This window comes from Triticum aestivum, chromosome 2D (assembly GCF_018294505.1).
Source record: "Triticum aestivum cultivar Chinese Spring chromosome 2D, IWGSC CS RefSeq v2.1, whole genome shotgun sequence".
Classification (NCBI taxonomy): Eukaryota; Viridiplantae; Streptophyta; class Magnoliopsida; order Poales; family Poaceae; genus Triticum; species Triticum aestivum.
This window is the reverse complement of record NC_057799.1, coordinates 7,712,089-7,724,115: the sequence shown is the minus strand read 5'-3', so window position 1 is coordinate 7,724,115 and position 12,027 is coordinate 7,712,089. Positions and strand designations below refer to the sequence as shown.

Here is a 12,027-nt window from a genome sequence, read left to right as displayed (position 1 = left end):
TTTTACTGCCCTTGGAGTGCTTCGAGGTGATCCTGATCACATATTCTCTCGGTTCCAAAATGTTGTGCACGTGAAAGTCGATCAATCAAAATCAAATCAAATGTTATAAAAAAAATTGATTTTGGAGGAAGTTTGAGGCGTGAATCCACGACGGCGACACGTCACGTGGCCACCGTCGCCCCCCCCCCCCCCCCCCCCCCCCCTCACGTCCTTCCAGAAACATCCACACCACTCGCCACCACTGTCTCTCCTTCCTTCCCCACTCCACTCCACCCCACCCCACCCGTGATACACGCGCGCGCGAGAGCGAGACCCATCGCCACAGCACTCCCTCCGGACCGCAATCCCGTCGCCGAATCTCACGCGCCGTCGACGTCCATGGCGTCCACGCCCTCCGCCGCCGTCCACCGTGCCGCGAGGACCTTGTTCCATTCCTCGCCGCGCCGCGGGACGGCGAAATCTGCCGCCTTTGTCAGCGTTCCGGGGGGACGGCCCCGGGGCCGGCGGCGGGTGGCGGCCGCGGCGTTGGGGGACATGGACATGCGCCCTGCCATCGACGAGAACCCGGAGGGCGTGCTCTCCGGCGAGTGGCCCGGCAACTTCTCCCTCGCCAGCTACGACGACCTCCGCCAGTACCTCGAGTCCCAGATCGTCTCCACCGACAAGGTTTCACCTTTTCTGGCTAGATCTGATGGTTTTCCGGTGGATCCGTCGCGACTGCATCGAATTGAATCTGGTTGGGTTGGTCTGCTGCAGATGAGCCCCACGGCGAAACTCGGGGAGGTGATGTCGCGCCCGGTGGAGGTGGCCACGCCGGACCAGAAGCTGGCCGAGATCGACGCCCTCTTCGCCACCCAGTCCGGCCTGCCCGTGGTCGACGGCGAGGGCAGGTGCATCGGGGTCGTCTCCAAGAAGGACAAGGCCAGGGCATCCAATGGGGTGAGTCAGTGCTCCTCAACCAATTGTATCTCGAATCATCAATTGTAGGAATATGTCTGATCTGAAATAAGGCATGGATGGGGAATTGTTCCTGTCTTGTTTGATTTGCCGAACATGGATGTATGTCAAATTCAGTTGTATGCTCCACCCACTGCCACTATCTGAATCTTCAGTTCGTTTTCAATGTTGAAGCACAAAATCTAACCAAATTAAGATGAACAATAACATGTGGAAGTCCTCTGAGGTTCGTACCTGAATATTGAGGGATTAGATTGGAATGGCATGAGGTTCAAAGAATAACCTCGAATGCACAGAACATTTACGAGTTGAAAGAAAATGATGCATGCTCAAGCACAAACTATAACTAAAGGAGTCTAACCAGTGCCATGTTCAGGTCCTTAAGCTGGCACCCCATTACTCAGGGGTTGAATTAGATGGCACAAACTTCGATTAATAACCTAAGCGCAAAAATGGCTTACCCTGAATTTCGCATCTAACATGCTGAATATTACAGTCATCCAATGGCAAGCAGTTACCTATATATGGATCAGAATGCTAGTGAGGGACAATTAATAGTTCATTGCCCATAGAAAATTGTGCCTCCATTTTTTTACAGGGTAAAGAAAATAAATACAACCTAACCAGTAAAATATGGATATACAAATTCAGTATGTGTGTTAGGAACATCCCTGAACGAAGGCCCCTACTCAAAGGCTCTCTCACCTTGCTTGGCACATAGACCATTCTACTGTGGTGTCTCTACAATGGTTCTATTTCCAGGTCGAACAAATTTTTCTAATAATCTTCGGTTTGGCTTGATATGACCAGGACATGTGCACAAAACTGTACTGGAGAATGATTTTAGGTTTTCTTTTGTAAAGTTGAGATTCAGTCTATAAGGGTTTCTGATGATACTGATCCGTCCTGCTCTTATAATGCAGTTGGACTCAACCATTGGAGAAGTCATGTCCTCACCTGCTGTAACTCTGACTCTGGAGAAGACCGTCTTGGGTAAGTTTTGCTTCCCCTCTGCCCTACAGCCTACTGCTCTACAGCATATGGTTAATAGAAACGCTGTGTGTTTCTGGTAAGATGTGCTAATGTGTTTCTTCTATGTAACTGCGTGTATGAGCAGAAGCTGCTGCATTGATGCTCAAGCATAAAGTTCACAGGATACCAGTTGTGAATGAACAACAGCAAGTGATCGGTAAGAATTTGAAAATCCCTTCGATTGCCATTTCTGAAAAATAAGTAGATGTAGTCATTTACTTGGTATAGTTCCATTTCTGTCCGGTGATGCTCTTATGAACAATCCATTTTTTTTATCTTCATCGAGCCTCATATTTCCTGAACATTCTGCTACCAGTATAATCTACCTTCCCAGGGCTTCCACCAAAAACAAGCCAAGACCTGCCACAAGTCCACATCGAGTTCTACCGTTAACTGTCAGATTTCACCTGCTCCCACTCTCTGATGCCTACTGGGAGCCGTAAATGCATAAAATCCCAATGACTGCAGAAGACTGCACACAATTCTGTACACATACATAACCATGTTTTTTTCTGACAAGCAGGGATCGTCACGCGGACGGACGTGTTCCAGGCCTTGGAGGCCAGCAAGGCATAAGAAGATCCTGCATCCTTAGTCCTCACTGTACATTTCGACGGCGGCAGCAGACTATTTAGCCTACGGGAGTGCCGCTCCTGTACAGTAATAACCCTAGTGGTGTGATGTGTACATGCCAAGGCCTTCCTATAGCGTGCTCTTGGGGTGTATTGAGTCGCGCCATGTGTTGTTGGACCTGTGTGACCTTGAATAGTTGTTCTGGCATGGGTTTGTTTGCTCTCTCTTTTGTGATGAAATCGTGAGTATTTGTGCAGTTGAGAACTTTGCCTTGCTTGGAGCTGCTCTGCTATCTCTCTTTCATGTAACAGATGCTCTCCGAAGCTGAAGTTCATTTGAACTTTGATCGTTTTAGCATGTATATATGGTTTTGTTTTGAGAAACATGTGGGAAGGCTGTCCATGTGGAAACAATATATTTATCTGCCTCTTACAGTATCCATGTGATCATGCGATTTGCCAGAAATTTTGAGCTTTAAATTAGAGCTTGAGAACCAGGAGTAAATAGCATAAAACTACTAGTTTACAGGCTTTGGTTTCAAAAAACTACCACTTTTTAATTTTTCTCAGAAAGCTACCGAACGTGCGGTCCGCTGTTTTAAAAAACCTAAACCCGTGGTGACTAGCGATTTAACCCGTTTTCTGACGGACCGGGCCCATCTGTCAGCCCACGTGGCCACGTGGGCTCACGGCGCGGCCGTTAACGGCCGTTAGTCGACCCGCCCGGTCGGAACTGGGTTAAATAACCGCTCAGTCGGTCGGGCGCTCTCGTGCTCGCTCGCTCACTCCCCTGCTCTCACTCCTCTGCTCTAGTACGAGCTCGCCGTCGCTCGCCGTCTTCGAGGCCGGTGGCCATCGACCTCCTTGCCGCAATGCCTTCCTGGAACGACGAGGAAACCAGCTCGGAGGAGGAGTGCGAGGTTGTCAGCATGGACATGGGACTTATGGTAAGTTATTTGCCACCTAGGGTTAGGGTTAGGTGCTAGTAGCCCTAGGCTCTAGCCATGGATGTTGCTGAGTGTAATGTTGTTGTTGTGTGTGTGATACTGTTCTTGATTAGTGAGGGTGGGGTTTGATTGTAGGATTGAGGTAACCTAGGGTTCATCTCTGTACAGTGTTAGGGTTCATGCTGATTTGGAGATTTTTTAGTGATCAGGTTTAAAGAACAGTGCTTGTTGATTCTGGTATTGAGTGGAGATTGAAACCAGTGTTTGTTGGTTATTATGGTTGTAGGAGGAACCAGACACCACTGTGGAGCCCCTTTTCTGTGGCCAACTTGAGCTTGCTCATCCCAAGTGCATTCTGCACCAACTGAGGCCTATTAAGCGTGTTGCTTTTGAAGGGCCTGTAACAGGAAGGCGTTTCTATGGCTGCCCAGTCCAGGTTAGATGCCCATTAAGTTTTCTGTTATGGATGTTCAGTGATGTTTGATATGATGCAGCATTTTGTTTGATATGACAGTCACATATGTATTTTTGTCACTTTGGTAACTTAATCATGGCATTGTAATAACTTATCATATCTCATTTATGTTATTCATAGTTAGAAAATCTCAAGTTTATCAAGTAGGTTGTAGAGTGGGGCCATAGTCTTATCACATTTACAAATGCAGGAAAATGGTGTGAATTGTGGTGTTGTAGAGTGGGTTGATGGGCCTTGGCCAACTGTTCTTCAGAGATGTTTGTGCAAACTATGGGAGATGTTCCATGAGCAGAACTTTGGAAGGGTACAGGACAAGGAGAAGTTTGAGAAGGAGTTGGCCAGGCTTAAGAGTGAACATGAAAGGGAGTTGGCCAAGCTTAGGACTGAAAATGACAAGCTTTGCATTGAGTACACCAAGCTTGTTGATGATGTATCCAAGATGTTTGATTGGCAGGATGGTAGGGTGGACAAGAAGGTGTACCAGAAACAAGTGGAGGAGGAAGAACTTGAGAAGAAGAAGAAGGAGCTAGAGGAGAAAGCTCTGTTGGAGGTGCAGATGGAAAAGCTCAAACTTGCAAAAGAGCAGAGGTGCATTTTGCAGAGCCAAGCTGATATCATCAAGAACACCAGGAAGGCTATGAAGGCTGTTGAAGTTGACAAAGATGTTCTTAAGAAGGAGAAGGCAAAGCTTGAGCTTGTGGTTGCCGAGCTGCTGAAAGAAGGGTATGGCAGCAAGGAGAAGTTAGAGCAAATCAAGGCCATCCTTGAGTCTTGAAGCTTGATCTTGGTGAAGTAAGTACATCCAAAGGCCTTTATATAAGGATGTGGCCTGGCATGACTGCAAGTGATTATGGGTGTACATTTTGGGGGAATGTGAAGTTTAACCTAGTGCAAGAACCTTATTTCCTATGTTGTTAAGTTGTAATGGATCACCTATTAAGTAGTGGAAATGGATCTCTTATGCTACTAAGTTGTGGAAATGTAGAATGTATGCTATTAAGTGTTCAACTTGATCTTATATCTTTTATATGTTATTTGTTAGCCTACTAATATTATTTCTGTGGGTATTTGGGCTTATTGGCCCACTAGTCTTTGACCAAATGCAACCCTAGGCCTGCTAAACCCAACCCCATCCATCTGTCAATATAAACCCCTCCCCACCCCCACCCTTTCCCAGTTACTCCACCAGCCGCCACCCAAAAGAAAACCACAGATGGATCCTGACATGGGAGATGTCACAGAGGAAGAGGGGGAGGCTGTGGAGGTTAGGACAGCAGCAGCAGCACAGAGGAGGAGGAGGAGGCGCAGGCAGAGGGCACTAGAGGCGGCCCAGGATGAGCAGCAAGAGGAGTTCAACCGCCGACTCTCCGACAAGGTACTGGAGAAGTGCAATGATGAAGAACTAGAGCTGGTTTTCACTGGCGGCAGGGGAAGGTCATTCATGGAGATAATTAAGTGGGCAAGGATGAGGGCAGTCATGGCTCCTCATCCAGCAACTAGGGCCAAGTGGGTCCGTTTCTTTGAGCACTATGACTGATATTTGTGAGATTTGGATGTAATCTATCTTTCTAGCTATCTGTAAGTCAATTTGAGAGATAGTTTTGGTAGTATTTGTGAGATTTGGATGTAATCTATGAGACTATCTTTCTATCTATGTAACATTTGGATGTTTCTGAATAAATGTATGCACTTGGTCAGCAGCACCATCAATTTATCAAGTGTTGAATCCACATATAGATAAAAGTTGCAGATAAATTGAAGTTGCAGACAAGTGCAGAATCCACATAAAGTACCATATTACAAACCAAATCAAACAGTACAGCATCAAGTACTTAGTGAGGCAGTGTTATGACAAACCAAATCAAACAGTGCACTTGCATACAGAGTAGTTCAACCACTTCAGCTAGTTACCACTTGCATAAAAGTAATCTTTCAGCCTCCCAGATGGCTTCCTGACCCTCTTTGACCCATCCTGCACAGCACTTGTAGCAGATTGTCTAGGAGCAATGAAAGATCCATTGCCAGCTCTATTGGCAGCAGCTGACCTGGTGTTCTTTGCTGGAGAAGACCTTGATGACCTTGTGTTCTTTGCTGGAGAAGACCTTGATCCATTGCCAGAAATAGTTGTGTTCTTCTTCTTGGGAGGTGGTACTAGTGTTGAAGAAGAGGTGTTGGGCCTGCTCTTCTTGAGAGGTGGTGGTACTACTGTTGTAGCTGGAGCTGCCCTTTTCCTTGACCTAGAAGCTGTCTGTGTTGACACACTTGTTATTGGAGGAGGAGTTGGTGCAGGTGCAGAGGCAGCCTCAGAGTAGTTTGCTCTATTTTCCTACACAACAATATTAGTTAGAACTATTTTCCTACAAATGAAATGAATGTAACAATGCAATGAATGTAACAATGGAATGAATGGACATACATGGTGCTTGTTCAGCCTCATCTGGAACTTAGGTTTCAAAGGGACACCACAATTTTTGATCCTGTGCCCTTGCTTCTTGCAGTTGCTGCATGTCACTGTACCAATCCTAGAAGTATCCTTTTTAGCTGGCACCTCAAACAGGCCTTTCCTCCTGGCAGTTTGTTTTTTACCTTTCTTTTCTCTAAAAACAGGTGGAGAAATATCATCACCAGGTGTATGAGGCCAATGGTCAGGACCTGGCACAGGGAATATTATGTGCTTATATGTTTCACAATACATGGGTTTCTTGAAGAAAGCAGAAACATAGTCTTCAGGGTGTATCTTCACTTTCTGCATTGCAGCAATGGCATGACTACAGGGGACAGCTGTCATGTCCCACCTCCTACAGTCACAGGTCTCATTGTTCAAATTAACACAATATGTGTTTTCAGAGCTACTAGTGACCTGCCATATTCCTGGCCCTGCCATGTATGCTTCACAATATTTAGCCCACTTCTTCCCCTCTTCTAAAATCTCTGAATAAGTAGGTGTGATTTCCCATCTGCATGTGTTGTTACTATGCACCTACTGCCAGGGTTAGTATCTAGCACATACTGCAGGTAGTCCCTTATTCTGTGATACTGGAGTTTGTGATCTCCTTGCACAACCTCTACTGCTTGCTTCCTTGCCCTATATGCCAAGCTTTTAGGCACATGCACACCAAACTTCTTCTTTGTGTATGACATAATTGTGTCAACACCAGCTCCAGGGTTGGATCTGACTGTATCCTCAGAAACCTTAGCAACCCAATTGGCTGTCACCTTTGTGTTCTCTCCACTTGCTCCACAAGTGTGATCCAGGTTCATCTTCTTGATACTGAAAGTTGCCTCATGAGCTATCTTGGAGGCAACTATGTAAAACTCACAACCATGTTTTCTCTCAGAGCACCAAGCAATAACCCTAGTTGGTTCATTTCTGTGATACTCAAAATTCCTAAGAGTCCTCACATGAAAATTTCTAAGTGCTTCTCTGAACTCAACTACATTTTCAAAGCACAAATGCATTGAAAACTGCTCATGTGCATCAGGCCTTTTTGGATCATACCATCTCCTCTCCTTCTTCTGCTTCTTCCTACTCTTTCTTCCAGATGGCAGCCTTGGTGCATCCTCTTCATCACTTATGCCAAAATCACCTGGAAAACAGTACTCATCAGCTTCAGGGACATAATCTTCAAACTTGTTGTGCTCAGGCTCACTGTGAGACTTGCTAGTTGGGCCAGGTTTTCTAACTGGCTTAAGCTTTTTGGCTGCTTTTGTAGTTACAGCAGCAGGATCCACTACTTCTTCATCTTCAGAAACTATTGGTTCTTCCTCCCAAAACTCAGAAGGTTCTGAGTTAGCTGCACAATAGTGCTCTGCAGTATCAGTGCCAGCCTCATCTTCACCCCTACACCAAGCTTTGTAAGAAATTTTCTGCCCTCTGTAATCACCCCTAAAGAACTCAAAATCTGAAGATGATTTGTCATCTTCAACTTCATCTTCTTCCTCTGGTACATCTTCTTCCTCTGCTACATCTTCTTCCTCTGGTACATCTTATTCTTCTTCATCTGCTTCTTCTTATACATCTTCTTCTTCCACAACTGTTTTCCCCTTGTTCAAATTGCTGCTTTGCTGTGTGTTCATGTAGGGCTCATCGGGGGTTAAAGATGGCAAGCTAGCATTAGAGGTAGGGTACAGAACACCTTCTTGTGAAACTCTGTAAACAACAGGTTCACCAACATGATCAATGGGGATCTGTTCCTCATCAGCTGGGCTTGGATCAGTAGCTTTTCTGACACTGATGTTCAGTACCTTCTTATCAACAAATAAGTCAAGCATTTCCTCTAATGCCTCCTCACTATCCAGGGCCTCCACACCCTCCAGCCCCATTCCCTCTTCCTTTACATAAGTCAGAAATGCATCCATGCCATAGCCCTCCAACTCAACCAATGCTAATATGGTCAGATAACTGATATCTGAGGAAACTGAATACTTTTTCTCCATATTATCTATTCCTTGAAAATGTAGCCTCAAGTCCCAAATCTCATCATCTAAGCTGTAGGATTAAATCGACAAACAATTATTTTTTAAGTCACTGAACATTACTGAACTTTCTTCAGATATCAAGAACATCTATGCACTGACCAAATGAACTAACCAAATCCACTTTCTTCTACAGTAGCATGCCAAGAACAAACAATTACTAACCCTAGTTCTAATTTGAACTAAAGCACACGGAAATTTTAACTAAAGCTTGGCATATAGTTACCAGAACTAATTTGAACTAACCAGAAACATTGACCAGTGCTTACCTCACTCCACCAAAGGACGACGCCCAATGGTGGCCGCCTGCTGGATCAGTGTGGATGCGCTTCGCCACTGCCCTAGCCGCGCGGACTTCCGGATCTGAGCTCGCCGGATCCACATGAGCTGCGGGCGGTGATGGCTGCTGCGACCGCTGCGCCGGGAAGCTCGAGCTGCCTAGCCATTTGTCCACCTCTGAGTGTCCACCGCCCTCCTGGCCGGTGCCGCCTTGCCTCAATAGCTCGCCGCCGACGACATTTGGCTGCGCCGCCACCATCGCCCACCTAGGTCACCGCGGGGGAGAGGAGGGGGAGTGAGAGAGTGTGTGGCCGACCGCCCACTTTGGTTCCGACCGGACCCGGGTCGGCTAACGGCCGTTAACGGCCGCGCCGTGAGCGCGGTGGCCACGTGGGCTGACAGATGGGCCCGGTCCGTCAGAAAACGGGTTAAATCGCTAGTCACCGCGGGTTTGGGTTTTTTGAAACAGCGGACCGCGCGTTCGGTAGCTTTCTGAGAAAAAATAAAAAATGATAGTTTTTTGGAACCAAAGCCTGTAAACTAGTAGTTTTATGCTATTTACTCGAGAACCAGAAATAGGATGGTGCAAAATGGGCTGAATTCGAGGCAGTTCAGCAACTACCCACTACAAACTCCGTTGGTAGGATCTGGATTTGAAATTTGTGGCATGGTAGATGAACATTGTGTAACTTCTCACCAGCAAGCACTATGGTCTGAGAGAGTAAAGCGTCTCTTTCTGAAGAAGTGAGTAAAACATCTGATGCTACCGCTCCCCCAAGATGAGATTTAGGGTACCAAATAGTCGTGACAAATGATGCTGAAATTTGACTATCGACACCATACCACGAAATTTTGTATGTACATTCGATCTACGCATCAAGAAACCAAAACAGAAGAAGGCAAATTCCTGTGAAGTGGGTACTAGCCAACTATTTTTTTTGGCAAATATTAATGTGAGCTGCTATCTGTAGCCTAATTTATCTGTTTTGTCTGCTGAGATGTAGATCAAATTTGGGATATTAATTTTTGTGGCGTGGTGCATAAATCTTGTAGTATTGATTATCCGAATAAATTTTGGAAAATTTCAGCAATTTTTTTTCAAATAGTAGCTGAAATGTACCATATGGTAGTAGCGAAAGGTGTGAATATCCATTTCTGAGCCCAGACTCATTTGCACCCGCACCGAAGAAAAAAAACTATCTTTTGCATGGTAGATAATTTGATACGTGAGATCCGATCCAATTTTCAGATCATTTAGACATATGAGCAGCTCTTGGCAAAAAAGACAAATTTGAGGTCTATAAAAAAGTTTAATGTTCATATACTGTTATGATCTAATTTGTCTTTTTTGTTGAGAGCAACTCAGATGTCCAATAATCTAAAAATTAGAGCGGATCTCACGCGTCAAATTATCTACCATGCAATTTTGTTTTGCAGTTTTTTGAATTGTTTTGAATTTTTTGCGAATTATTTTCTGACCATGTGCATATGAGGCTGGGCATCGAATCGCTGAACAAAAAAAGGTGTACATTTATTCTCTAATTTTGCGCTAAGCTTCACCGCTGACGTCAGCTAAATCTTACTCCTACTAGCAATATAGCCTGCAAAAGCAGATTTTGCCCAAATCGTCACTGCCGCCAACACCTCTAGAGCGCCATCGCACGGTGCCGCCACCGCCCAGGCACTGAAGGCCGGGGCAGGCCACCGGCGCGTCTCCTTCGCCGTCTCCGGCTGGCTCCTCAGATCCCGCTGCTGGTCGCCCCCCACCCGCACCGCCCCCTGCCGCCGGACGAGAACAAGAGAGGGGGGGGGGGGTGGGGGATGGGCGCGGTGCACCCACTGTTCCACTACGCTGCGGTGTAGATTGGCCCCGAAATCGATCGGCGTCTGTTGCATCTCCATCCACTCCGGGTATGGATCTGAAAACCACTTGATTTACTTACCGGATAAGCATATCGATCTGGGTGATTGTCTGTCAAAAAAAAAGTGACACATATTCATTTGTAAACAACATCTTATTTGGGACTGAAAAGGGGTAAAATCAAGTTTAGCTTCACCAAAGCATTAACTACATTGACCAAACAACATGCTTCATTTTTTGCTCTAGGAAATATTTCGGAACAACTTTAATCTGCCGTCGTGTAATTGTAATGTTACCAGTCAATTTGTGCCGTCAACATAAAAAAGACAGCAGTTAAATGTTATATTTCCTTAGAGCAACTCTAGCCGATCCCCCTAAAACTGGTTAGAGGAGAAAAATCAGGTTTTTCGCATCTAACCGGCACCTAGCCGAAGCCCAAATAATAATTAGAGGAGTAAAAAATTCAGTCTGCGTGCACCAAACCCTTATATTTACTCCTCCTCCGGCCGTGGAGTAAGATCCAACCGCGCCTCTCCGCCTCCTCCTCCACCCAATTCTCGCCGCCCAACTCTGCTGTCGAGCCCCGTGTTGGGTTAAGTCCCTCAACATGGAGTTGTGTTGGCAGCCCAACATCAGCCCATAAGTCCAACACATATGAACCGTTGATCTGTTCTGCATCCAACGGTTGTGAGTGTTCCCTGGTGAGGGGAGCAAAGAGAAAACCCTAGCCCCTCCACCCCTGCTGGTGGTGGCTGCCATTCATGAGAGAGTGAGAGAGAGAGAGAGAGAACAAGAGAAAACACAACCTGAGAGAGAGGAAGAAGAAGAAGCAGAGGTTCTGTCCAGTTTTGCTGCATCTGACTAGACAGTGTTCAAGCTGGTGGTTGGAGGCTCAAACGTGTTTGGATCGACCCCAAAATTGGTTAGCTAGTTTGAGGATTGGGTCAGTGGAGCATCAGATTGGAGAGTGGTTTTGTCAGCTCTGACTGCTGCAGTTTCAGAACAGAGTAGTTTTGGGAGACGAACAGTTTGGGTAGGCAAACGATGTCAGATTGAGCTGAAATTTTGAGGGGATCTCCAGAACTCGTGTGTCTACTTGTCTGCCAAATTTGGTGCTGTTTGGTCCAGCGATTTAAGAGCAGTTTGCAAAACACTAAAGGGTACAGAAGCTGTGTAAACTCTGCTTTGTTGAAATCTTGCCTCTTGTAGCTTTTGCTGCTATTGCCGATTGGTGACGTGGAGAGTGTGTTGTAAATCTCTCTAGAGGTTCTAGAGAAGACTTTGTACTCATCATTCTCATAGTGAAGTTGTGTGGACCGGTCGGTCCACAGCCGTGGTTTTGTACTCCTCAACTTAAGGAGGTTTTTCCACGTTAGATCATGTGTCACATATGCATGTTGTTTGTGTTATTCCGTTGCTTACTTGTTG

At 45.9% G+C, this 12,027-nt stretch overlaps 2 protein-coding genes across 3 annotated transcripts; both read left to right on the top strand.

Annotated features, from left to right (window-relative positions):
- The first annotated feature begins 242 nt into the window (after window positions 1–242).
- Window positions 243–2,945, top strand: LOC123051006 (CBS domain-containing protein CBSX1, chloroplastic). Of its 2 annotated transcripts, none has more exons than XM_044473736.1 (5): window positions 243–666; window positions 757–939; window positions 1,881–1,950; window positions 2,075–2,146; window positions 2,324–2,496. In XM_044473736.1, the coding sequence occupies exons 1-5, from the start codon at window positions 379–381 to the stop codon at window positions 2,380–2,382; spliced, it is 672 nt and encodes a 223-aa protein (XP_044329671.1). In that variant the 5' UTR covers window positions 243–378; the 3' UTR covers window positions 2,383–2,496. The 2 variants fall into 2 exon arrangements, with proteins under 2 accessions (XP_044329671.1, XP_044329672.1); XM_044473737.1 differs by lacking the exon at window positions 2,324–2,496 and adding an exon at window positions 2,513–2,945 and having other exon boundaries at window positions 245–666.
- A 478-nt stretch (window positions 2,946–3,423) lies between these two features.
- Window positions 3,424–4,758, top strand: LOC123055450 (uncharacterized). Its single transcript, XM_044479471.1, has 3 exons — window positions 3,424–3,508; window positions 3,795–3,944; window positions 4,174–4,758. The coding sequence occupies exons 1-3, from the start codon at window positions 3,434–3,436 to the stop codon at window positions 4,756–4,758; spliced, it is 810 nt and encodes a 269-aa protein (XP_044335406.1). The 5' UTR covers window positions 3,424–3,433.
- Window positions 4,759–12,027: the final 7,269 nt, after the last annotated feature.

What these genes read in the sequence shown, in the direction of transcription:
- LOC123051006 (XM_044473736.1), top strand. Translation starts at nt 379, where the DNA reads ATGGCGTCCACGCCCTCCGCCGCCGTCCACCGTGCCGCGAGGACCTTG. An exon ending in AGGCCAGGGCATCCAATGGG is followed by an intron (nt 940 to 1,880) that starts GTGAGTCAGTGC and finishes CTTATAATGCAG; the next exon opens with TTGGACTCAACCATTGGAGA. An exon ending in TGAACAACAGCAAGTGATCG is followed by an intron (nt 2,147 to 2,323) that starts GTAAGAATTTGA and finishes CTACCTTCCCAG; the next exon opens with GGCTTCCACCAAAAACAAGC.
- LOC123055450 (XM_044479471.1), top strand. Translation starts at nt 3,434, where the DNA reads ATGCCTTCCTGGAACGACGAGGAAACCAGCTCGGAGGAGGAGTGCGAG. An exon ending in GCATGGACATGGGACTTATG is followed by an intron (nt 3,509 to 3,794) that starts GTAAGTTATTTG and finishes TTATGGTTGTAG; the next exon opens with GAGGAACCAGACACCACTGT. An exon ending in TCTATGGCTGCCCAGTCCAG is followed by an intron (nt 3,945 to 4,173) that starts GTTAGATGCCCA and finishes TTACAAATGCAG; the next exon opens with GAAAATGGTGTGAATTGTGG.